The sequence below is a fragment of the Lutjanus erythropterus genome, chromosome 17 (genome assembly GCF_056507025.1).
Source record: "Lutjanus erythropterus isolate fLutEry1 chromosome 17, fLutEry1.hap2, whole genome shotgun sequence".
In the NCBI taxonomy this organism is placed as follows: Eukaryota; Metazoa; Chordata; class Actinopteri; order Lutjaniformes; family Lutjanidae; genus Lutjanus; species Lutjanus erythropterus.
The window spans coordinates 26,576,187-26,602,599 of record NC_139333.1 but is presented as its reverse complement, the minus strand read 5'-3'; the positions used below and the strand labels follow the sequence as shown (position 1 = coordinate 26,602,599).

Here is a 26,413-nt window from a genome sequence, read left to right as displayed (position 1 = left end):
GAAGATCTACAAGATAAAACTTAAATTGACAATAACTTCTTAGAGTTTAAAATAACAATCATGACTTCTAACATAACTGTAGCATTTGTTTGACATTAATTTTGACATTAATCCTCCAGTTTTCCCCAGAATACTATCAATAAATCAATGCAATTTATAAGCATTTTTCAATTTTTTAAGATTTAAGAGTCTGTGGATATACAAATTAAAACTGTATGCAGAGATGGGCACAAATACATCAAAAAGTGTCTTGTTACAAATAACAAATACTTGCTCATTAAATGTATCAAAATAAAACAATAATAAAAAAATAATGGTATAACAAAATGTATTTAATTAAAATACAAGTTATTTGTAATTTGAAAATACAATACTACATTATATACAGACTGATATCATATTTTAGGCCTTTAGTAGCCTCAATATAGAGCCTAAAAGTGCAATATGCAAGTTTAAAAGATTCAAGATTTTACCTAAGTTATCAATATGTTATTAATAACATGAGGAAAACAGTTTTGACATGTCAAAAGTCGTGTATTTTAAGTATTTCAAATAAACAAATAAATGCTTTTAAAATATATATGTATATTACAAATTACATCTTATTTTTTCTACCTAGCAAATGACAAAATACTGAAAAGTAAATAAATAAACATTGTAAATACATTTAATTCAAATACCTCCCATCTCGAATTGCGTGATGCAGTTTTCTTAAATAGTTTGGAATGAGAAAATGTATTGACGAAGCCGTTTTTGCCACTGAACATCTTAAAGAAGTGACTTTATTGGAACAAACTGTACAATATTACCAGTGGGGGAAATTTTAGTCGGCTGATGAAAGCTGGCCACTAGAATGTTCTACGCATGCGCTGTGTGAAAGCGTGTTTTGGTGTCAAGCGGTGCTGCTAGGCTAGCCGGGCCAGCTAGCAATTCTGCAAGTCATGGTGGGCCATTCAATGAGGAAAGGCTGGAGGATGCTATATCGGGCAACACAGGGGAACTTTTAATGAAACAAGACGAGAATACTTCTCTTAGGTGGCAGCGGACTTTTGGGCATGAAGACACAGCTGCAAAATCTTCATGCGTAAGTATTAAATCGATACGTTTTCAATTAACTAATGCGTAAGCCGATACAGGGTTTGCAGTGATTCGTGGCATAAGCTAACGTGATAAGACACATGGATGCATAAGTATTTATGTGTGAATTACTGGATACAGTAGCACGTCTTGTTGAAGACATAAGTTACTTTTCTAAGTAGTTGGATGGTTAAGATAGTTAGCGGTAAACTAGCTTCCAAGGCTAGCATAGTGAGTTCCAATAGTAGTTTAGCTTTTTCTTCAAGCCCCACCTTTGCCGTATTTCTATTGGCCGAGAGTACCTGGAGTCATATGTCGTCAGCGCGCCTGAGGCCTGTGAATCGCTGTTGAATCTGTCAATCATGTTTTCACCACTTGTTGCTAGGGAGATTGTTTGATGCTAGCCACAGCGGAAGTAGGTAGTCCCAAAATACAAGTAGCCAGAGGTACCTGTCACTTTTTTGGGTAAACAGAGATGCAAGCTAACTAGCTAATGTGGCGAAACGTCTTATCGTTGCTACTTTATGAAATGTAACAAGGTCATTATACTTGTAGTCGGGTCTAAAAACACAAGGTAGCTAACAGCTAACGTCATAAGGACGAAGATAGGCGCAGCTGTGCGAGAAGAGGGAGGGACCCTGCCTGCCACCTAACGCTGTCGTTGGTGCGTGTGCTAGCCAGCCCAGCGAGCTTTCTCGACTCTCTCATTCACCTTCAGCAGCGCCCACAAGAAGTGGTTGTCCTGTCAAGGGTGGGGAGATGCCTAAAGCTGTGTGTTCATCATCTGGGGTCTGCTGAATTTCCAAGAACGCAAAGGCAGTGTGCGGTGCGAGCCGACATCACTTCTCTAGTCTTGGGAGGATGGAGTGGTTGCAGTGGGCTAGCAAGTCCTGATTTTTTTTTTCCATTTACATGTGCTTAATGCAAATGTGGGTAGGTAAGACTGGCGTGTCTTAGGGCTGAAAGCAGTGTTATTATAATGTTAAACTAATGCAGTTTGAAGTAGAGCAATAAAATGTTATTTCTCACTTTTGCCAGGAATGGGAAGATGAGAAACCTATGAAGAACCAAGGTTTGAGCACAAACTGGACTCTCTCAGAGTGGAAACCCCATCTTGGATCTTACATGCCTTTTAAACATACAGAATCCTATTGAAGACCCTTTCCCCTCACTATCTTTAACCACTTTTTATGTTAATGTATACAAGTACAGAAGTATTGATCCAAGGTAGTTGGCCCCGTTTTTGTTTTTATTTTTTACTTTCACCTTTTGTTCCTTTGTAAAGAAATGCTTTACCTGAAAAAGTACTTCACAGAGGGCCTGCTTCAGTTCACCATCCTTCTGAGTCTCATTGGGGTGCGGGTGGACGTTGACACCTATCTAAGCAATCAGCTGCCCCCATTGAGAGAGATCATTCTGGGCCCTAGCTCAGCCTACACCCAGACACAGTTTCACAACCTGCGCAACACGCTGGACGGCTATGGCATCCATCCAAAGAGTGTGGACCTCGACCATTTCTTCACCACTAGACGGCTGCTGAACCAGGTGCGCCAGCTGGATCGCCTGTCCGTGCCCAGTACCGAGCTCAACACCTGGCTAGTGCATCGTGACTCTGAGACTGTGGTGTCCAGCAGCAGCCAGTCCAGCCCCAGCATCACCCTGGACAATGGGGCCGGCCTAGAGGACGTTAACAACCCTGACGCTACCCCGGCCATGAGGGGAGGAAGTGGAGCACCTGAATCAACGTACAACTTGAACACAGCGGACAGCAGCCTGGGAGCTGTGGCCCCAGAGGGCAACCAGGAGCAGGGCAGCAGGGATGGCAATGACGACCTCACCAAAGAGGTACTGCATATTGTTACAACACCTGGAGAGCATCTGTCAGAAGAGGGGCAAACACCTCCTTTTGATGGTTGCTTATTGTCAGCACATTCACCAGGGGATTAACAGGATTTAATCATACATTTATGTTCAGATTAACCCAGCAGTGGGGAAATTCAATTTTAGTCAGGGTTTTTTGAGTTGGAAATCTACTTGCCCAAAGTAAATTTCTACTTGCCCCTGTGCAAACTGTCTTATTTATTAGTTGTTATGAAATAACAACAAAGACTAAACTTAATTTAAATGTTAAATCTAGGGCTGCAACATCTAGAAATTGTCAGAAAATCAATCCAAAACCCACAGATACTCAGTATAATATGATACTAAATGGAGAAAATCTCAATTTTTAAGAGGCTGAGAACAGAATTTTGTGCCTTTTTTGTATGAAAAATTAATAGATTATCAAAATAGTTTAATTCTTTTTTTTACCACTTGCCTGGTCAGGCAAGTGAGTTGCCAGATTTACACATCCAGCAAGTGGGCAAGCTTTATTGTTGAGCCCCGAAATTAGATTGGATGCACATTTTTCGAGTGGCCTGATTTGGTGGTAAAATAATATTTCAGGCTTTAACTAAGAAATCTGTCAACCATTGTATTGATTAATTGAGTCAATAAAATGGTGGAAAATGTTGATCACTGTTTCCCAAAGCCCAAGGGGACATCCTCAGATGTTTTTATTTGTCCACAACCCAAAGATATTCAGTTTACTGCCATAGAGGTGTAAAGACAACACAAAACATGTACATTTGAGAGGCTGGAGTCAGAGAAGACAACTCAAAACGATTAATCGATTTTCAAAATAGTTGGCAATGAATTTAATAGTTGAGAACTAATTGAAAATTTGACTTATTGCTGCAGCTCTACTGTTCTTCCAAACAGCAGTCATCACAAGCCACAGATGTTAACAACAATTTTTATTGTTAGCAGCTGTTTAATCACTTAAGTTAGTTTAATAAGTCAGTCTTAACTAGTATCAGTTTCATAAATATTTGAAGCCTGGCAGTGTAAAGTGTACTGTATTTTAAAAAAAAAAATTAAAACACATATTGAGTTTAGATGGGTTTACCATTATCTTTCCAGGTCAGCATCCCCAGTCTTTTATCAATGGCAGACATTTTTAGTCAAACCAGTTGAGCCACATTCATTACGTTAACCTTTATAAGATTGCTACCTTGAAATCCACAGCAAACAAAAGCAAACTTAAAGTGGAACAAAACAAAAAAATAAAGTTACTTTTCATATTAACTTATTACATGTAAGCAACATTTCTACGTATGATAGTGTAGTAGTACAGTTTTAGAGAAAACTTGCACATAATGGCCATATTGATGCAGTGGAGTTGATGGTGACACAAAGTCATTGTTGGGATGTAATGAACCAGGACTTCTTTCTGATCACATGATAGTCACTGTATCAAAGTGGTTAATGTCATGGTTGCATCATCTGACTACATTTTGTTACATGATCAGCCAAAATGATCTTTTTATAAAAGATAATCAGTATTTTCTTATTATCACAAATAAGTAAACTTTTTTAAATTAATAGCCCAGATATGTTGGGGTTCATTTTTACCTTGCTACAGTATATGTTAGAATTAACTACTTTGAATTCATACATAATGCCTGGCTATTAAAGTAACTTCTCTCTGCACAGGGCCATTTTTCAATGGTTGCTATATGTTTTTTCCCAGGACATCGACTTGATTGACATCCTGTGGCGACAGGACATCGACCTTGGTGCAGGAAGAGAAGTGTTCAACTACAGCAACCGTCAGAAGGAGAGTGAGGAGGAGAAGCCCAACCCACATGAAAACAAAGACGGGAATGAGGAACAAGAGAGCTGGAGAAATGGAGTAAACCTACAAGGGGCTCAGCCAGTGGACGGGGAGACCGGAGAGAGTATTCCAGAGCAGGTTTGTAGACGAAATGGATCTCTCTGTCGTAGTGTTTCATCCAGTGGGAGGTGGTACATTTAACTGTTTTAGAGCACATAAAAAGAAAAGGAAACTTGGGAGCTGCACACTGGTGATAAAACACAGTCATATCGTCTGCTGAATATGAGTTTTCATTCACGTGAGAGACATTTACAGTCAGTCTCTTTTTACCATTTCCCTCAAACAATTGAAAACTTGGGTTTATTTGTGAAACTGTCCAATTTGAATGTAAGATTTTCGTCTCATTGTGGAGTCCCAGCAGTCTGTTAGGTGGGTCTCAGACAGCAGAAGGAGAGATCAAGCAAATCAAGCTCTTGCTATTTCTCTTTTCTTTTTTTTCCACAGTATTGCTTTCCTTTCTCAATACATAATAACAACAACTTACACCATAACAGTGACAGTACCTCCTGAAAAAAAAAACATAAAAACAACAACAACAAAAAACAAATTGAGTCAAATACAAAGAAAGGAATAAGCTGTTGCTGTTTCATGTAGGTATGGTTTTAAAGGGTGGATCCATTTCCTCTTTTGTTTTTAATACCATTCTTTTGCTTCCTAGTGGGATTTACATCTGAACAATCAAATTTTGGAGGAAGTTTTTATGTTATAGTCTCAAAATGCTTTTTTCCCCAAGCACTTCTAAAAACGTTTACCCATGTAAGGTTTTTGTATGACGATATTGATGCACATAAGCCCCGTAGGTTGAGGGAGGGGACGGCATTGCATCGGCGCTGTAACCTGCTTCAGTGTTTTTTGATAAAGTGGGTGATAGAGTGGGTTTCCATTTGGAAAATCCAGAAAATAACACGTATGCCGCAGTGCATACAGAGGGTCGAGCTCCCTCATGAGGATGGCCGTGCACTCATGTAACATTCATGTGCCTGTTTTTTATGTGTGTGGGTTTTAAGACATGATAGAGGAGGTCCATCAGCTCTTTATCAGTCGTTTGCCTCTTTTCTGGTGCATCCAACCCAACATCTCCTTCCACTCTTCAAAAAACTGTAGAAACGTTCAAATTCTAATTTACCACAGCAGTAGAAACATTGAAGCATTCTGATCAACCCTAGTATTTATGATGTCTTAATAAATGAACTGAAACAAATGCACAAAAATGATATTTTTGTATTAGACAAAATGGTCCAGCTTGACCACTGGAGCCGAGCATTAACCAGGCAAATACACAGAATATTTAACAACAATGTAAGAAACTAATGTACAGTTTTGTACAGTTTGTTGGGAGGGTCTCGGTCTGCTGTAGTTGGTGCTGTTGTTTAGCTACAGTAAACTGAATATCTTTGGGTTGTGAACATCACCTCAGGCTTTGGAAAACAGTGATCAACACTTTTAACCATTTTCTGACATGGACCAAACGACAAATTCATCTATAATGAAAATAGTGGTTAGTTACAGCACTACTCTCAAGTGCACTCTGGTGCGTTTCGTTTGTGGTGTGAAAGCAAAGCAGACCAACTACAGGACTGTGTGACAGAAGGTCTCGGCTGAAGGCTGAGGGGGACAGAGCTTTTGAAATAAGAGCCCCGAGGCTCTGGGACACCCTGCCTGAGGAAATATGGTCGGCTGAGTCAGTAGCTTCTTTTAAATCTAAGCTTAAAATGTACTTTTATTGCACCGCCTTCCCTGATTCAGTCTGATTCTAGTTTTTAGCTATGAGTTTTGCCATTTTTAATGTGGTTCATTTAGTACTTTTATTCTTTTATTGCTGTCTTTATGTGTTTCTTTGGTATATTTTTTTTCTTCTTCTTGGCTTGCTGTGCAGCACTTTGTTTTGATAAGTGCTGTATCAGTATATTATGATATTGTAGATACATGACTTTAAAAAGAATTTAAAGCACTACTACCATGAAAATGTATGCAAAGATCATTCTGTGACGTTGTTAACAGTATTCATGTCAGGATGGGAGTGCAGGGACTTTTCCCGATCAGTCAGAAATTGAAAGAGTTCAAACAGAGGTGTATTGAGCTTGTGTCCTCTGTTTCTCCCTTAATATTCCTCTTCACTATTTCTGATATACGAAATCCAGTTGCATTCAGGGCAGGACAGTTGGCAAAACTGTGAAATCAAAGAGTTACCTGTCATTCAATATGACTTCATGTTAACAGATTTAAGTTCATTTGTAAAAAGACAGTGTGAACACAAATTAGTCCGCAACCATGCATCTTTTTTTCCCCCCCATTGGTTCACCCCGGTTAAGTGTGAAAGTGTCTTAAAAGAATCTGTATTTTTGACTGTCTTGGTGTCTCTTTTTTGTTGTTATCCAGCTCCCAGGTATTGGCTCACAGACTTCACTGTCTCTACAAGAATGCTTGAGGCTGTTGGAGGCCACTTTCCCTTTCGGAGAAGAATCTGAGGTACATAACATTTGCATGTACTGGAAGTGTTGTAGAGTGAAATGTTAATATGTTGCTCGATGTGCAAAAAAAAAAAAAATGCAGTGACGTTGCTAACTGTGTTTTTGCTTTATGTGTATGTGAATTTTTTTCTTTTTCTTTTTAAGTTTCCAGCCCCAGTTGTCACCCCGGAAATTGTTTCCAATGAAGAAGCTCCTTCTACATCTCAGGGCCTTCCTCTGGCACCACAGGTGCCTGCAGCAGAGCCACAGTTAGACCTGGAGCAGCAGTGGCAAGATATCATGGCCATCATGGAGCTACAAGTACGTTCCATTTTCAAAATATATCACTTGTTAACTTGAGGTTTATTTGTCAGTCCTGGCACCATTGATATATTTGTTGTCTGGGAACTGACAGAGGTAGGTTTGTAATTCAAAATAATAATGATAAATAAAATAAATATTGGGAAGGAAAAATGCCTCTTTATAAGGGTTGGATACCGAACTCTCTACCGTAAAGAGTTGGGACCAAATTACATCAGTAACGATTCACATTAAATTAACCTGTGCTGAGAGTGCATCCTTTTCCACCAAATAACTTTTTTGAACCGGTTCTGTTTCAGTATTGTTCAAACTTTGCTGCAGTCTAGTGAACCTGTCCACATTTCCACCCCTTTTGAGCAAAGCCATTGTTTTCAAGGATGTCGTCAACAGAGAGCGTTGAACAGGACTCAAACAAACACTTTGGTTCGCAGGGAAAACCTGCTATTTTATTATTTTATACCAAAGTTTTTGGTTACAATCCTCTTTATTTTTTGCGTAAACACTCCAAACCATTCAAAATTATGTGCACGAGCTGTAATGGGGTCAGTTCCATGTTTGTGAAAAAGGACTATGGGTGAAGGAGTAAAAGAGAGCAAAGAGCAAGACACACCCCTTACACAGACTCAGTGTGTCAGGACAATGACGAGCAGTGGCGGTGTGGTTAAACTTTTTAAAAGCAGGCACGGACAAAACAATATTTGTAATGCTAAATGCAAATCTGACAAGGGCAACACCTGAGGTAACACCTGGTCAAACAAAATATATCTTAAAGCTGAAGCGTGTACTGTGTTGTCCCCTTGCTACAGCTGCACCTTACATTAGTATGCCTGCTGTCAGTGCCTCAAAGTTTAAGTTAACCCCCAAAATTCCTTGCCAATCGTCTGTTTAACACGCTATAACACTGTAGGCTTTATTTGTATGTCTGAAACCTTAGAATGAAACCAGTATTGCATTAAATACATACTATTTACAGGGTAGACGTAGTATGGTGGTTACAACAACAACAACATAACAGGAAGGATATCACGTGTGCTTCCTCTCTGCAACAGCATTAAATGCCCTGGAGACAGACTGACAGGCTGTAGGTTGTAGAGATGGGTTAGGAGGGGAGAGGGAGGTAGGGAGGGGTTTTATTTTGTGTAGTGTGTAGTAGTGGGCCAGTGGCTGATGCCATCGTCCATCCTGATGACTGACAGTCATCGACCACTGAGCCCTCTACCATCCTAACATTGTGATTTAAAAGCCTTCTGTATATGAGATAATTGGACCCCTCTGAGTTGCTGCTGGCAAGGAGTTGTTGACCTGAATAAGTGAAAATTAAAAAAAAAAAAGCTGTTTTTTATTTTCTTACTAAACCCGCCCCGTTAGTTGAACCCAAGACAATCAGTTATATTGGTGGCAGCAGTGTATCTTTTCTGTGGGCTGCCGTTTGTGCTTTTTCAATGATATTTTCCACCACAGTGTTTCACTGTGGACATTGTCTTTTGGCAATAAAATAGAAATCGTGCCGCTTGACTCACCAGATGAACACTGTGGGTCCAAGTCTGCCATTGGTCAAGTGATTAAAGTGGCGATGCGGCGTCCGCTGTCTGGTAAATAAGAACTACTTCTGAGCTGCAACATACACGCTGAAAAAGGAAACTTTCCGCCTGGGACAGTTAACAAGCTAACAGCCGTTACTGTTTCTTTTACAGTGATGTAAAAGCTTCCCGAGGTGCAAATGTTCCACCAAAACAAGTTCCTCCTCAACACTGTTTGCAGCAGAACCGTTGCTGCATCCCAGGCTTAGCGCCAAGCGCCCCAAGACGGTTTCGATTAATTTAAAGAAATGCAAAAAAGATAGGATTTTTTTTCCCCTCATAGCAGAACGTGCATATATGCTGAGTGCTGTGGAGAGAGGTCTGGTTATTCAAGACTAGAAATCGCCCCACCGTCGTGTAAGATGTTATAAATAAATTACAAAATTTTCTGAATGAATAACAATTTTGGAATTGAGAAATTTACATTTATTTTTTTTACAACGGAAATTTTATTTTTGTTCTTACAGAGAGAGAAAAGTACCAAAACAAGGTACCATTGAGTACCAGTACCAAATTCGAGGTACTCCTACTGTGTTGGTTCCAGTGTGAACGGTACCCAACCCTACTCTCTACTCCGTCAGATTGTAACATAATTTAACCATAAAAAGCAGAGGAAAAATACAGATTTCATCTCTTAATTATTTAGCACAAAAACGTGCTTTATAATATGAGAAGTCTATTTTTCCTAACAAAATCTTTCCATTCAAAGGCAATGGAAGTGAACAACACTTCGCTCCACTCCAACTCCAGCAGTGTCGAGGGCACCAGTGGGACAACTGAGTCAAACACAGCGGGAAACTTTGAACTTTCTACTGGTTCCACACCAGTAAACCAGGATGTCAGCCTCCACCAGGCCTCCCTCCCCAGCTGCAGCCAAGACTTCCCCCAGATGTTCAATCCCCAGTTGGACACTGTTAGCATCACTCCAAGAACCACCATGCTCAGACTTTCTTCCAGCAACTCCAGCAACATCAACTCCACATTTGGAGCCACTAACCTGACCGGGATCTTTCTCCCGCCACACATTAACAGTTCTAGTAACAACATAACATCCACGCCCATCCTGCCTGATCCATTCAGCACCCTGCTGGAGGAGTCCATGCTCGATGAGATCAGCTTGCTGGACCTCGCCATGGAGGAGGGCTTCAGCCAGGCCCAAGCTTCCCAGTTGGAGGATGAGCTTGACTCAGATTCTGGTCTTTCTTTGGACTCCAGCCACAGCCCAGCCTCACCAAGCAGCTCTGAGACATCCTGCTCTTCAGCAGCATCTTCCTCTTCAACGTCTGCCACCTTCTCAGAGGAGGGAGCTGTGGGCTACAGCACTGACTCTGAGGTTGCCACTGCAGAGACAGAGGAGGGGGCTGTGGGGGGTTATCAGCCCGGGTACAGTAAGCTCTGCCGTATGAGCTATCAGGACCCCTCACAGTTCCACGGCCTCCCACAGCTCGACGGCATTAGCCACAATCACACTTACAACCTGCCACTTTCCTCTGCGTTCTCCGAGCACCCAGAGCTCCCCATTTCAACCGGGAAGAAGACTGTCCGCGACAAACAGCACTCAAAGCTTCAGCCCCATCAGGACTTCCTCGACAAGCATGCGAGTCGCGATGAACGCCGAGCCCGGGCCATGAAAATCCCCTTCTCCAATGAAAAGATCATCAACCTGCCTGTGGAAGAGTTCAACGAGCTTCTAGCCAAGCACCCCCTGAGTGAAGCCCAGCTCGCCCTCATCCGCGACATCCGCAGGCGCGGCAAGAACAAGATGGCGGCACAGAACTGCCGCAAGCGCAAGCTGGACACCATCATCAACCTGGAGCAGGGCGTCCAAGACCTGAGGCGCGACAAGGCCCGTCTCTTGAAGGAGAAGATGGAGTTCATTCGCTCCATCCGGCAGATGAAGCAGAAGATGCAAAGCCTGTACCAGGAGGTGTTCACTCAGCTACGGGACGAGGAGGGCCGGCCCTATCCTCCCAGTGAGTACTCGCTCCAGTACAGCGCTGACGGCAGCGTGCTGATCATGCCCCGCGGCGTGACAACTGCTGAGCAGAGCCGAAAGCCAGAGAAAAAACAAAAAGACAAAAAGAAGTGAGGGGGGGCAAACTGCTGTTTATTCTATAACTTTGCTAAATCAATAAGAAAGATTTCTGCAGATGCAAGAGAGATGTCCTTTTTTCCTTTAAGAAGATTCTGGTGAGTAGAGAAATGGCATTGTTGACTACTCTTCCTGCATTAGTTTCTCCCTTTTCATTCTGTTCCTACGTTATTTTCCTGGAAACAACTTTGAAGCAGAAGTAGCTCTTCGTTTGAGTACTGATATTTCATTATTTAGACGGGGGGAAAACAATAAGCGAGGAGAGGAGAGGAGAGGAGGGATATAAAAGGACATAAAATGAGCTATTAGAAGAATTTTAGCTGCTCTTGATCCTTTTGCACCAAACCACTGAGGATGGAGAAGATTTGTAGGGTCAAAGAAGGGACTGGTATCGAGAAAAGTGGGAGTAAAAGACTGTCAACAAGAAAGGTTGGAGTACCTATGCACGGAGGGTTTTAAAGGACTGTCCGATCACATCCCACCCCGGAGACTTGTAGTGATTTTCATAGTCACTGAGGCTTTTAAGTTGAAAATCTTCAGGCTAAGAAGAGCATCTATGGTTGTGTGAGAGTTTAGATACCAAAGGTTAAAGGAAGTCCATCATTTTAGGATGCCATTAACACCTATACTAACCAAAGGTTGTATGGTGCACATCACTTGATCTGATACATCTTAAATGCTCAAACACTGCACTCTAATTCTGTAGGGTTGTATCGCGGATTTCCAGTTTTTGAGTCAGTTTGTTGGTTGCATCTACGTTTAGAAGAAGGCCCTGAGGAGATTGGGTTTGATGTGTGCTGGAAGGAAGGATGTCGAGACAAGAAGGAGTCAGAGGCTGAGTATTCCCGGGCTGGCCACTGCTAAAAGAGGCCTGGAGGTGAAGTCCTGTAAGAGGAGCAGATGGATGTTTTAGGGGAGGAGGAGGCGCACTGCATTGCTAAATGTATCAACTTCCTTATAAATTATACATAGCACTGTAATTTGTCTTTAAAAGGCTTGGCTATATGCATTTTGCCGTGTCTGTCGCTATTCCTTCGCTGCAGGTTTAAATACGGGAGCTGCGTTTAGGAAGGCTCTTATTAACTGTTCATAATCTGTAGTATAAGCAAGGTTATAGGTCTAGCCACATCAGCTTTATGTAATAGTCTACACCCTTTTTGTTTATTTAAAAAACTTCACGCCGAGCCTGTATTCATAAGAGGAATTCAAGAACATGTGATGGGCCAGGAGCTCAAGAGCGTACTGTACGATTACCACCAACTCCAGGCTGTCACAGATCAAATTTAGGGATTATTTGTTGGTTTTTTATTTCCTCTTGGATGCCTTGTTTTGCGTATTAACTTAAAACAGGCTCAGTTGTCGCTGTGGTGTGGCGATATCCCTTCTAAGTAACTTATTTGCCAACTGAAAGCCACTGGAGGTGATTTTTTTCTTTTTTAAACTGCTGTAAAGCCGAGGTGTTGGCTTAAATATTAAGAGTCCTATGTTTTTAAGTTTTTGTGTTGATAACAAAGTGAGCCGAGTTGTTACATGAAATAAGAGTTATTTGAATGTGTGACATGACGGCGTGTGTTGTGGCCACTTTGATTTGAATGCCTTTATTTCACAGTCTCATTACCTTCACTTTAAATGTTTTGAGAACCGACAGAAAGACGTTCTCAAAGTAGAAGTGCTATTACTTGTCTATTTGAATGAGGTTTGTCAGTACATGTCCCATCACCCTCTTTTAAAAAGAAAAACATAGGTAAATTGTTGCAGCTGAGATAGCAGTTAGGTTAGAATATTTAAAGAGGCTGAACAGAACTCGCAACATTAAGATGATGTCCAAAAAAATAGTTTTTGAACGGAGAAATGTCCTCATTAAATGTGATATTCAGGCATGAAACTCTGGTTAACATTCACTTCAGTGTAACCCAGTGCGACACCCAACTATTTAGTACTGCTACTACTTAGTGCACTTTTTTTGTCTGTCCTGTTATGTAAATATTTTCATGTTTGTGTTCGTCATGATTTATGTAGTTTGTCAAATGTCTCCATAACGGTCTCACCCTCTGCTTTGAGTTTGGATGTAGTTCCCTCTGTTTTGAGATATTTGCTGGCAATCAAGAATTGTTTTTATTGATTAATAAAGTGTTTTTATTTTCACCTGTGACTCTTGTGTTCTAGTTGTCATGAATGGTATGTTGTACAGAATGTAGGCTTGGTCCAAAAAGCAGGTCAGTTAGGCTACGTTCACACTGCAGGCCCTAGTCCTCAATTTGGACTTATTGTTCAGATCTGATTTTGTCTTGGTGTTCACATTATTTTTTAAAATGTTGCCAATATCATATTCCAGTGTGAACTGGTCACAGTCCTGAACTGACACAGAATGCTGTCATAAACATGGAGGCCACTGAAGTCGGCGCTTACAGTTTCATTTATAAGTTGATGTACAGCGGAAGCCAGCAAATTAGTGAGTGAATGACGAGGAGACGGAGACAAAATCTAAACTGTGGCTTTTTTAGAGCAGTAGCTGATACTTCTGTACAGAGGTGTGTGTGGATGTGGAGTTGATGGGATTGTGACATCGCTGATGCCAAAGAAACAGATTTCTTCCAACATTTCAGGATGTCACGACGCTACTCGAGTTCTGTAGAAAGACCGATGAGCGAGTGAAATAAAAGTCAAATGAATTCAGGTATGACTGTTCGGACTCGGGTCGCTTTGCAAAAAAAAAAAATCAGATGAAATTGGCCCAAATCAGAATTGATAAGAACAGAGCCGTGTGATTTGTGCTGCTCACACTTAAATGAAAAAAAGATCTGAGTCACGTAAGAGCAAGAAAATCTGATATGGGCCACTTCTGCCTGCAGTGTGTGCAACCAATTTTAAATCAGTCCATGTATCAGATTTTCTGGGTTTTCATTTGCAACGTTATTCTGATAACTTAGAAAACCTGCTTCTTGGAAAGAGCCCATGAATAACCAAAACTAGGCAATAGAGCTACAACAATAAGTTCAATCAGTCAGTTGATCAGTGAATAAATGCATCACCAACTGTGCTAACATTTGATGGTATGAGGTTCAAATGTGAGAATTTGCTGCTTTTTCTAGTCTAGCATGAGTAAACTGAATATTTTTAGGTTTTTGACTGTTTTTGGAATAAAAAAGACATCTGATGACAACACTCTATGCTGATAAAGGCTTTTAAAATTAAATATATTGGCCTGAAATGAACATTTCTGCTTCAATGACAAGCCGATAAGATGACGCTTTCATTGGGCACGCAATGTGAGAGCATGTCTGCGGGTGGAGGCTTTTATAAGGGTCCAAAGCAGATAGCAAAGTTGCTATTTGCAAGGAGCCACACTAGAAGTTTAATTGCCCATCTTACGAGCCATCATCCTGCTTATAATGACGAATATGTGAGGAGCGAAGAGAAACGAGCACCAGTGGGAAAACAAAGCAATAGTTTTCTTATTTTGCTCAATAAATGTAAGACAAAAATATCTGCAAATATTGGCATTGGCCAAAACAAGTTGGATAATATCAGATATCGGCAAAACTCAAAATCGCGCATCTGTACTTTCTGATGTTTTACAGACAAAGCGATTAACAGATTAATGGAGAACATCATCAGAATTAAATGTTATTGAAAATAATGGTTAGTTGGAGCCCTGCTAGCCAAAAACCCTCTAGTAAAGAGTGACAACAGCATGAAACAGCACAGTAACAAAACGTGGTTTATTCTCCAAAACTGACAAGCAAGACATGTCAATGAAAAACACTACAAAGATTACCAATGATCAAAGTAATCACTGAAAAGAGTTCGTAACCGTACACCAAACAAGTCCTAAGGAAACAGCTAAGATGAACACAGTTTTGCCCTCAAAAGCACCGATGAATCAAGTAAAAAAAAATAATAATAATCGGCACGCTAATGAAATAAAAACATCACCTCACTGGTACAATCTTATAGCAAGATGACAGGGCACTGGAACAAATGTTATGTGAAAATGATACTGAAGGCGGACAGCTTTCTTAAAAGCAGTGGATACTGAAAATTAACACTGTTGAACAACCTCAAGTGCAAAAAAAATTTGGGACGCTGTAAAACAAATTAAAAGAGAATGTGATAATTTGCAAATAAAACCATTTACCAGGTTTCTACGAAGTGTTCCAGAGCCAATGACGTAATATCCTTTATACAATCATGTTATCAATTAACCTGTGAAAGGTTTTTTCTCAACAGTCTTTTGTTGCTCATGTCCCTGTTTAAAACATGTTGCTGGCATCAAATTCTGAATAGTTATTATTTACAAAAATCAATTAAATTGATGAGGTAAAACATTAAATATATTGTCTTTGTATGATCACATTCTGTTCATGTTTTATACACAGCGTCCTGACTTTTTTTGGAATCAGGGTTGTACATTTTCAGTTGGGTTCAGCTGGATTTTGTCAAGCAAACCTGAAGCATATATACAGTTACATTATATCCAGATTAAAGTAGAATTAAATGAACAATACTACACCAAAAGACGAACGAGTTCAATGGTGTCTTGCTTGTCTCTGTCCCCCCTCCCATCCCCCAAAATCCCGTCGAAAGTACAATGAAGTTCAAAACTACAGTTTTCTTTCTTTCCCCCTGCCCCTTCGCCCTGTGTTAGTTTTTGTCGTCTTTTTTCTCGTCTTCGGTGGGATACGAGTGCCAAGTAAGTCTCTCCTCATAGAAAGAGATGACCACCTGCGGACATTTCACATTGGCCTCCTTCGCCGGCACCAAGTCAGCTTCATCTGAATTTTTCCTGCAAAGGAGACAAAAAGAAATTCAACTGACTTGCATTTGGCTCGAGAATGAAAAGTTTAATTCCCAAACAACTGAGGCGGTTAATCTATCAGCCAGCAGCCTGGCAGTTATGATGCATACAAACCATTTCATGAGGAACATGAGTTCTCCTGTGGAATCTGTGGCACCAATAATCCTTTCTGGATCCAGGCCTCGAGCAAAGCCCCTTAGCTTCTCTGTCTGAGGATCAAACAAAATGCAGCTTCAGTCAAGCATAAAGTGAAATTTCAGCATCAATACTTATTACCTACAACATTCGAGGTTCCTGTCTGAATTTAAAACAAATAAAGTCAATCAGGATGCCACAGAAACACAGTGCTTTGGGAAAACTGCTGAAAAACAAGAAATGTTTCTGTGAAGATCTTGTGGGATATTTTGCAGCTGAATCCAAAAGTCCACCCTCCTAACTTAATCCAGTACCTGTTAAAACAGCCTCAGGTGATGCCTTCAGATGTCTTGTTTTTGGCAATTACTAAAATTACTGCTCAGTTACCAAAATAGTTGTAGATTAATTTTCTGTCGACCAGCCGGTCTAAAATACTGAGTTATCTTTTCAGTTGTACATATTTCTACAATATTTTAAAGTTAAACATTCTGGTCTTGTGTCGACATTTTAAAATTAATTGTGATGTCACATCTGTATTGCAATGAATTGTGGGTTAATCCATCAGCTGTGTCTCGAGAAATCTGCAGGAAGTCCCAAGCAGCCCCCTCGCAGACTTGATGGATTGTAGACTCGCAGACTTCCCGGGAACAGGTCTGCATTTGCAGTCGGGACAGTTTGTGTTCAGCCTGAGAGTTGCCTGTTTCCTGATTGTGTTGAAGTGAGTTCAGAGACCAGCACCCTGCCATATGAGCAACTGTGATGTGGTCTTCCATGACAGAAAGCTCCATACCTCGATGAGGTTTAAGGTTTGCCTAAACTACAATAAACATCTGTCGCCCGCAACTCTTCATCTAAACAATTTACTATTGATGGTTTGAGGTTTACCGATATTTCAAACTGCACTGCACACAAAAAAAGTGTCAGTCTCATGCTGTGTGGATCCGTTTTATTCTGTGTCTCTGCCTTTTCCTTTGTTCGTCCACGAGCAAATCAAAACAGCAGAGCAAAACAGACAATGTAAACAAAACTTAACAGTGCTGGTTGGACTTATTATTAGATATTTCTTACACATATTATTGATGGCTCTATTGAATCGGAGTCAATATGACTATGACTGCTTTGTTTTTTTTCTTTTGGTCTCAGTCCGGTAACAGTTGATCAACAGATTGTTGTGTCCTCATGCTATTGGCTGTGATCTTTGTGGTATGCTCCACTGCAACTTCAAACAGACGATAAGACATGAAGAAGAAGTCTGTCTTTGTATATACTATTTCTTCAAGGTTGGTTTAGTATGTCAGGACTCTTAGTACAATAGAGCATCTGACAGTTATGCATATTGAGCACAGCACTTAGTGTTTGTACAGCTTAAGACTACGAAGTTAAATCACCATCACTGCCAAATCAAAACAAGTTTAAGATCTTGTAACATAATGTGCATATTTTTACAGAATTCAAACAGAAATCATACAGATAGAGGTACGCCCTAGTAGAGACAGAGTGCAACACGTCATGCCCTGAAAGCCACGCCCACCAGCGGGAAAATGATTGGCGCCACAGCATGCAAACAAGTGCTGAAAATCTAACAGAGTGGCTAGCTAAAAACATTATATTTCAGTATGTAAAGGTTTATTTTAGAAGCCTGTGTTGTGATATAAAAACCTTGAAGAATGGGCCAAAATAGTCTGGGCTGAGTGCCACAACACTTATCAAAAACTCTGGGAAAAAAAAAAAAATCAAAGGTCTTGTTGAGCCAGAAATGAAGAAGACTGAAGCTCATCGGAGAGGAACAAAGTCCGCTGCAAATAGGTTTTTTTTTTTTGTGTTCTCCAAGCCAGCAACACCAACCAACCCAAGTCGATCCCAGGATCCGACTGAAGAGAAACACTCATTACACCTCCTACGCCTCCTTATATACTGTTTGAAGACTCTGGAGAATCTCCTCCTTCATTTGACTTTTCCACTTACATCCAAACATACTGGTGGCTGTAGCCATGTCTACCACCCTTATGTTTGGGCCCATTCAGTGAATGTTTTTTTTAAAAAACAGCTTACATACTCATGGACATGATTTCATACACACACACTTGACTATAGTCCAGTGTTTTAGCTGTGTCAGCATTCCTGTGCATAACCATAACCCCGTGTTGTTAATCTGTATCAATGTAGGAGGGCTGCTTGGCTATCGCTCAAGGAGACTTGGTATCTGGCTGAAGAAATACATGAGAATTATTACTCTGATTCACACTAAGCAGTTAGAGGATGTTTTAACACACAGAATGTTGACACTTCCAGAAAATATCCCACAACAATGTCTGGAGAGATGGAAGTTCAATGACAAGTGACAAGTTCAATATTGGCTGTAAATCTCAGTGTCCCTTCTCTTTACCTTCCTTTTCTGTGAGAAATGATCCCAGCGGGTGGCCAGAAGTGAAATACTGTGATATTTACATCTATTTGATCCAATCAACAGGCAAAATCATCATTTAACATAACAAAGATCAAAACTTTTCATAGCTTAGTTAGCTTTAATCAACAGTTTGTCTCAACAAAGTAGGCATAACATTAAGTGTCAGGATCCCAGTCTTTTGATTCATCCAGCTGATGTTCCACATCTGTATATAATTTTGTCTTCTTTCAGTTCTGGATTCTTCAATTTATTGGTAGTGTATCCCAGCACACAGCAGCTTTTAGACCTTTTTCTGTTGTTTGCTAGCAGATGGAAAGTGACAAAAGGCGCCCTCACGAAATACAAAGTCAGTGGAGAGCCATGAATTGTTTCCCTCTTTGGTGTGGGGTGGCGCTGAAATGCACTCTGTCTCTACGGTCAACTAAATGCAAGTCCATTAGAAGAGTATTAGTCAAACATGTTTTCATCGGTCGGTTAGCCACAGAAAAGAAACAACCTCGCTCTACTCAGGGGCTGTGCTTTGACATTAGTGATGTTGAAACACAGACCACAGCTGAAAATCAGCCCAATCTGATCAGTTTTGCCAGATTTACAAAAGAAAAAAAGACCTTTCACTTAGTAAATTAAAAATACAAAAACAGAAGTGTTTTCTGCTTAAGATAATGTTTACTTGTTGATAATTGTAAAGGTATATCAGTGAAGCAAAAGTTTAATTTATCATGCAAGCCTATCTTTGGTGCCAACCAGGGTCAAGGAGAGAAGATGTTGTACTGTGTTGAAATAAATTAGTAAAATGTTCATTCTCCTAGCTTGTTGTACCAACACATTCAGAGTCATTACTGTTTTTATCGTTAGCATTGTTGTTAAAATTTATATTTTAAAGACTCATTATTCCAGTTATATATTTCTATGTAATGTTGCACAGTGTTAAAAATATTACTCAAAACATTTCCTCTGAGCTCTGGAGCTCAAAACATAAACCTGCAAAGACTACAGAAGCTCTACATACAACTCATATCACTAAATATGACACCACTTCTTTTTGTCATGTAAGCTGTAAGGTGATGTCATCATCTGTTTTCAGCTAGTGGATTATTATTACCATGATGCATTAAGGTGTGAGGGCAGTAAAGTACACTGATGCTGCTCTCTGCACAGAAGAGCCCACTTCAACCCTTCAATACAGGTAGATGGACCATTAATGGACTCTGACAAAAACAAAAGAAGTGGGACTTACATCATCTTTTTTCTTCTTTGATTTACTGTCATCTCCTTCTGCGTCTCCGGCCGCCTTCCTCTTTCCATCGTGTGCTGATTTCTGGGACTGCAGAAACTCCGCAATCAAATCTGGACAGTCAAGGTTGTCTTCTGGCTCCCACGTGTTATCTTCCCTGTGAGACAAGTACATAAAAATATAGTGTTTATTAATAATTTCATTGCTTGTTAAATGTTTCTGGTGCCTCATTCTTTTCTTGGTTATATTTTTAATGCAATTTCTGATTTAGAAGACTGCATGAACAGGAAAATATTGACTGGATAATGTAATGTGTGCAGAATTCCCCTGAATTTTTTTTTTAAAAAGCACCTGTGAATAAGTGCATAACTACAACAAAATCCCCCCAGAAACACTCACTCAGAGAAGCCTTTCCATTTGAGAAGGTACTCTACTCTCCCTTTCACTACCCGTCGATTCAGGACCTTTTCTACCACATATTCTTCCTCCTCCTCCTCTTCCTCTGGCACATCGTCTGGTTTCTTGTCCTTCTTCTCGGGTGAAGTCATCTTGCTCTCTGATTGGTTAGAGACAGGAGTTATGAGCAGATAGTTACTCATCTCGAAAGACAGCTACCCTTTGAGGCTGCCGAGAGTTTAAGACGTTCACATTTGTTTGGGACACTTTGTCTCTTTCACAAATGAATGGAAATCATTCTGCCGAGTGCAGTTTTAACTGGGTTACAAACATGTATAGTGTCACTTTGGTTAACATACATAACTTTATTCACTCCTTGACTCTTTGACACACACCTTACCGCACAAGGACAAGTGATAACAGAGAAATTGATGTTAGAAAATAATGATATATTAAACCTTCTGTAACAGTGGGACCATCGTTAGGGGGTTCTGTAGTCAGGCTCATACTCATCAGGTAGACCTGGGGACCAGCAGGTTCCTGGTCAACGTCAAGATTGTTGCATGATGGAAGCAAGCCGGAATCAATGTGGTAGAGAGGAGAAAACAGCATTGGAGAATGGGATTTATTGAAGGGATACATGGGTAACAACGTGAGGCAATGTAGATCAGCAGTAATCAATGTGTCAGATGCTTGAAAACCCAGTATGTGTGCATTTATTTTGATCTAGTTATGGACTACCAGTTTAAAAACACTGCCTAATCTGCTTTGCCTAAAGTTACCCATGTATCATTACCTCATGACATGTGTAAACTCACTGGATCTCATAGGGGGAGTTGGTGTTGGAAGTGTATTTTAGTTGGGGTGCAAAAATATAACCCTGTTTAAATATATTATTGATCATCTTCAACAAGATAATTACAGAGCGGAGCTACCGCTATATTTATCACTTAGTAATTAATAATACAGCAGTGGAGAAGATGTGTTTATGGACGTGTCTTTGCATTATGCCAGTGTTTCCCAACCCTGGTCCTCAAGACACAATGCGCTGCATGTTTTAGGTGTCTGAATCAGGTGTGTTGGAGCAGGGAAACATCTAAAACACGCAGGGCAGTGAGCCTTGAGGACCAGGGTTGGGAAACACAGCATTATGCTAGTTTTTCACACTTGCTTTGGCTCAATTCTTGAATATGATTTTTCTTTTCTTTCAAAATAATAAGTAAAACTCTCTGGATAATTACTCTGTCATTCACAACAGCTGTTCAGTTCTCATTTATTCAAGTAAATCACACGCATTTTGCCACTTGTATGCAAAACAGTCAGTGCAACTGTCTACAATTTGCTCAACAAACTTGTTGGTCAAAACTGATGACTTGATTGTCAGTGAAACTGTCATTCTCAAACACTGTTTCATCATTTGAGCCACCAAGTATCTATGACACAGTCCATAAATATCTATGACAAAATGTTTGTGATGTCTGATAAACTGGCCAATTAACTGTAAATCAAATGCATGTAATTTTTGGGTCTAATTTTCTGCTCACTGTATATGACTTTAAAGATCAAATTTTCTGTTTACAGCACATGTAACATATTACTACACAAGTCAATTTTATGGATGCACAATAAATATCAGGGAAATCTTTATTAATATTTATTATTTTGATAATGGAATTCTAGACAATAAATATTTGATATAATAATATCTGATTTGACGGATTGTGTTAAAGCATTTCATTTGAATTCTTAGGCAAAAATGATCTGTAAAAGCTGAAGCACATTTGTGAAGTTTTTAATGTGTTTTACTACAAAAATAAATGATTATTTAAAGAGTCAGAACAGGTCTTCATTTTTGTCGTAATAGTGATGTCAGATCTGGATCAGTCAGGAAAATTATCATTCATCATATCAGCTTTAAACATGCAGATCATGCATTCCTAATAAATTTACTGTACGCATACAAATGTGCATGTCCCTTTTCTGTGTACTACACTATTATGCAATATTGACTTTTCCCAGCAAACTTTTATCTGCTGATGAAATCTGAAGCTTTAAAAGCTTATTGTGATACATTGCAGCATCCAGTTAGACAAGATTGACATTATTGTCTTGTAATAGTACAGTAATCAGTCTGTGCCAACAAATATGTAGAGCAGAAATTTGTATAAAGGTGAACATGATATTAGGTGGTATTGGCCAATTTACTGACAAAATAACTGGGTCATGAAGCATGAATGAAATGTTTTGGGTGACTTAATACCTCCTGAAGAAATGCAGTGGGGTGTGATGTTGCATGAAACTGTGTGACAATTGCACTTAGTTTATAAAACGTTAAAGACTTTCAGAAAAATGAGCCAAAGCGGTTGAGAAAAACTAACACTACCTAGCAGCATCAGTAACAGGGCACATGAGGTTAAACGTTAGCACTCTGTAACGTTACTGCAGAGCTCGCGATAAAACAAGTCACGCTACTTCAAACTAGCATTGTCGTGGTGTAAAATACATATTCTGTGCTTGATTTTAAGGGGTCTGCTGCTAACGTTAGCAAGCCAAAGGAAGAACACATCGCACGACAAAGCCCTCAGAGGGACCCTCAGTTTGGGTCCTGTCTAGGAGGGATCCCCAGATCGGCGAAGATCTCGCGAGAGTGATCATTTTAATCCACACCATAAACGTTCCTTAACCCTTATCAAACATTTGCTGCCCCTTAACCCACTCGAATTATAACCACGATATTAGGTCATTATAAATCATAATAACTGTATACAACGCGTATAAAAAAAGAAACAACACGCGCAAATCTCGCGAGAGTTTCACATATCTAGGATTCCCTTCTAGACACGACCCTCAGTTTGCAGCTAACTGGTGCCTCCTCCATATTGCTTTCGCGTTGGCAACTAATGTAACATACTCTGTGATGCATGTCGATTATAATCATTATTTATGATAACACATGATGCGAAATGTCACCCCTCACTAGACAGTAACGGTAACTGCAGCGTCAGTGTTTATCCCCATTGAAAATAAGCACATTAGCGTCTGACTAACGTTCGTCTCGTGCACAATCAAACGTTACTGAAACAACACGTTTGGAGGGAGGAGAGAGGACAAAATCAGACTCACCGATTACTTACGATCTTTTTTTTTAAAGTTCCACCCGAACTGAAATAAAATAAAACGATGCGGTCTTTATCTCACAATTATACACTAACAACGTCGCTGTTTGTGTTGATTTGTTGTCAAAATACAGAGCCGCTAGCTTACAGTGAGGTGTATCGTTTCCGCCCCTTCGTCTGGTATGAGAGAAGAAAAAAAAGTCCACAGGGCCGTAGGATGGTTGGACTGGAGGACCGAGCAGCACCTTCACTGATTTCTAAAACACGTGGATTCACTCAGCAGTGGAACGGGAGTCTGAGGTGAGGTGCGCATGTGATGTGTACATCTGTGGCTGCAAAGTGCGAGGAAACGGCGGACTGGATCCGTGAAACGGATTCACCGCACGATCCAGAACAGTATATTTCTCCAGAGGTTGGCAATATTTTCACAGCCAAGGGCTCCTTGTCTGTCTTTCCTTATTAATGTTAGAGGAATAGAAACACTATTATGCATAAAGCATCATTAAAACTGGTAAAGTCACTGTTAACTAAACTGGAAACCTGAAAGTATTAATTTAGTTGTGCATTTGGCCTTTATGTCATATTTGCAACCAAAAATGAAATCAATTGGCTTCATTTTTGACACTATAATTATAATCTAATTAAACATTTTTTAGCAAATGTAATCTGGTCTAATTATAATTCAATTTATTTTTTGTAATCTGATAATATAATATTGATTACATATAAACCAACCACCAAAGTAATCTAGATGGATAAATAGCTCTACAGGTAAGAAAAAAAAAGTGTTTAAAATGTCCCTTTAAATTAAAAAAAAGAAAAGAAAAAGTGTCACGCCCCTTCCGCCCTTTGCCTCCGCCCGTGCGCTCACGCCCGGAAGCAGATACGTCAGGGGTGTGACGTATCGGTGCTTGTGACTTGCGAAATGGAGAAAGGAGGTGTTCGGGAAAACAAGCCTCTGTGTTTGAGGATTTTGTTCTTAAATAAAACAGAAAGGGCGACGAGCAGGACAACGTCGACACCAGCCGGCTGGACATCATCACTGTAGCCAACATCACACATCATGAAAGTAAGTCAGCGACTTGTCGACATATTTTAGCTTTTAGCTAATGTTTCCTGTAGCCACATTGTTTAGAAGTCTAATTATTCAGGCCAGACAACTAATATAACCTAACTGTCCGTTAGAAGAGGTGTTATTGCATGACCTAAAGATGTCTGTGAACTCTTTGTAGATTGTAATTCTTGTCTTCTTGACTTACTTTTAGTTTCTTTTGCACAGTATCAGGAAATAAGATCATGTACATCGTCCACAAGATGTTACATGTGTGATGTTAGCAGTAGAGGAGGAAGTATCCAGATCATTTACTTCAGTAAAAGTACTAATGCCACACTGTAGATATACTCCACTACAAAAGTCCTGCATCATAAGGCTGGACGATATTTTTAAACTCCCAGAAAAACAGGTCGAATTTAACCACTTTATTTATGAAGGCACACAGGTAATAACTGTAACGTTAATACAACAATGAAAAACACACCCATAGGGCTTAAATATCTCGATATTTTTAGGCTTTTCTGCCATAAATAATATATTATATTGATACACACGTTGTCTATAAAATTACAACGCTAGGGTTGGATGGCATGGGATGTTAACCGATTAAAAATGTATTAATCAATAATTAATTTATAGTCTATAAATGGCAGTGATTGCACCTCATTTGACACTGTTGTGCTTTTGTTGAATACAGAAACTGAAACTTAAAATTAGAAAAAGGGAAAATAAGAAGAAATATATGAAAATGGGAAAGTGAGGGAAAAAAACGTGCATATTTAGTCTTAATTAACAATATCGATATAATATCAATATATGTGTTGTCCAACTGCATTGATGTTTACGTTGCATTTTACTGCCGTGATGTTTAAGGTTGAGCTCACTTTAACCACTTTATGTACTGTTGGGTAGTTTAATTTACAGCAATGCATCATGGTCTATAAGATCATCATATGTTAGTGGTGTTGCTGTACTGTTGAGAACCACAGATCTCTGAAGTCAGAAAAACAGCCTGCTGTCAGCATTTTCCAGCTAATCCAAGAGAGGTTTTAACAAGTTTATTTCACTTAAAAAGGAGGAGAGTTTTCTCAACTCATAATCCTTCAGTTTATCACAAACTTTTAAAATCACCACTTTAGGACAGACACGATTTTCACTGGACAGGGCGGGTATAAGTAATCTGAAAAGTAAGTGCTGTCAGACAAATGACGTGGAGTTAAAAATACAACATTTCCCTCTGAGATATAGTGGAGTAGAAGTACTTTACAAGTAGCATAAAACAGAAATACTCAAGTAAAGTACAAATATCTCAAATTAGTTCTTAAGTCCAGTACTTGTAGTTTAATTCTAGAAGTGGATGTTTCTGACTGTTCTGACTTTGTCTGTTTTAATGGAGAAATAACTGTTAAAGTTTTACGAACAGTGGATACTAATAGAAGGTAGCGATGGAAGTTGGCCTCTGTGTCCCTGATGATCAATATTGTCTGGTTCCTGTCTGAAATCCATATGGTTTCATTAGCACTGGTGCTGAAATGATTAGAGGATTATCAGAAAATCAATTGCTAACTATTTTGACAATTGATTAATTATTTAAGTATTTTATCAAGGAGAAAAGGCAAATATCCTCTGGTTCCAGGCTCTTAAAAGTTTTGCTGCCTCTTGTTATACCAACTAAAGCAGGTCTGGAGAAATTATCTTGGACATTTTTCTGTATTTTCTCACATTTTATAGTTAACAACTAGTTGAAAATACTCCATTACAAGTAAAAGTCCTGCATTCTATAGTAAACAACTAATTGATTACTCGTAAAAGCAGTCGACAGATTATTCAATAATGAAAATACTCGTTATTTGTGGCCTTAATTGTCTGGTAATGCCGGTCCTTGAGCTTGATTTTGGGGTGTTTCACCAGGCTAAGGACAGGTAGGGATGGATGTCGAGAACTGGTGCTAAACTGGTACCGGATCCCAACTGATCAGTGACAAAATATTGATAAGCTCCTGGACAAATGGTAGTGCTATTTGTATTTATGTAACGCT

At 39.7% G+C, this 26,413-nt stretch overlaps 2 protein-coding genes across 4 annotated transcripts; one reads left to right on the top strand and one right to left on the bottom strand.

Moving 5' to 3' along the window:
- The first annotated feature begins 925 nt into the window (after window positions 1–925).
- nfe2l1b (nfe2 like bZIP transcription factor 1b) lies at window positions 926–13,387 on the top strand. Its single transcript, XM_084741329.1, has 6 exons — window positions 926–1,084; window positions 2,116–2,922; window positions 4,649–4,870; window positions 7,172–7,261; window positions 7,408–7,563; window positions 9,853–13,387. The coding sequence occupies exons 2-6, from the start codon at window positions 2,365–2,367 to the stop codon at window positions 11,230–11,232; spliced, it is 2,406 nt and encodes an 801-aa protein (XP_084597455.1). The 5' UTR covers window positions 926–1,084; window positions 2,116–2,364; the 3' UTR covers window positions 11,233–13,387.
- A 2,094-nt stretch (window positions 13,388–15,481) lies between these two features.
- On the bottom strand, window positions 15,482–23,604 carry cbx1b (chromobox homolog 1b (HP1 beta homolog Drosophila)). 3 transcript variants are annotated; one of them, XM_084740749.1, is made up of 6 exons: window positions 23,470–23,604; window positions 20,664–20,745; window positions 20,209–20,365; window positions 19,813–19,966; window positions 16,148–16,242; window positions 15,482–16,021 (listed from the first exon to the last, which is right to left on the bottom strand). In XM_084740749.1, exons 2-6 carry the CDS (start codon window positions 20,716–20,718, stop codon window positions 15,880–15,882), a joined length of 603 nt encoding a protein of 200 aa, XP_084596875.1. In that variant the 5' UTR covers window positions 20,719–20,745; window positions 23,470–23,604; the 3' UTR covers window positions 15,482–15,879. The 3 variants fall into 3 exon arrangements, with proteins under 3 accessions (XP_084596875.1, XP_084596874.1, XP_084596876.1); XM_084740748.1 differs by having other exon boundaries at window positions 23,329–23,523; XM_084740750.1 differs by lacking the exon at window positions 20,664–20,745 and having other exon boundaries at window positions 23,329–23,523.
- Window positions 23,605–26,413: the final 2,809 nt, after the last annotated feature.

Excerpts from the sequence above, each read along its gene's own strand:
- cbx1b (XM_084740749.1), bottom strand. The coding sequence starts at position 20,718 with ATGAGTATGAGCCTGACTACAGAACCCCCTAACGATGGTCCCACTGTT. Across the intron at positions 16,243-19,812 it reads CAAAGAAGAAAAAAGATGAT|ACAGAGAAGCTAAGGGGCTT; the intron begins GTAAGTCCCACT and ends TTTGATCCTCAG. Across the intron at positions 16,022-16,147 it reads CTCATGTTCCTCATGAAATG|GAAAAATTCAGATGAAGCTG; the intron begins GTTTGTATGCAT and ends TCTCCTTTGCAG.
- nfe2l1b (XM_084741329.1), top strand. The coding sequence starts at position 2,365 with ATGCTTTACCTGAAAAAGTACTTCACAGAGGGCCTGCTTCAGTTCACC. Across the intron at positions 4,871-7,171 it reads GAGAGAGTATTCCAGAGCAG|CTCCCAGGTATTGGCTCACA; the intron begins GTTTGTAGACGA and ends GTTGTTATCCAG. Across the intron at positions 7,564-9,852 it reads TGGCCATCATGGAGCTACAA|GCAATGGAAGTGAACAACAC; the intron begins GTACGTTCCATT and ends TTCCATTCAAAG.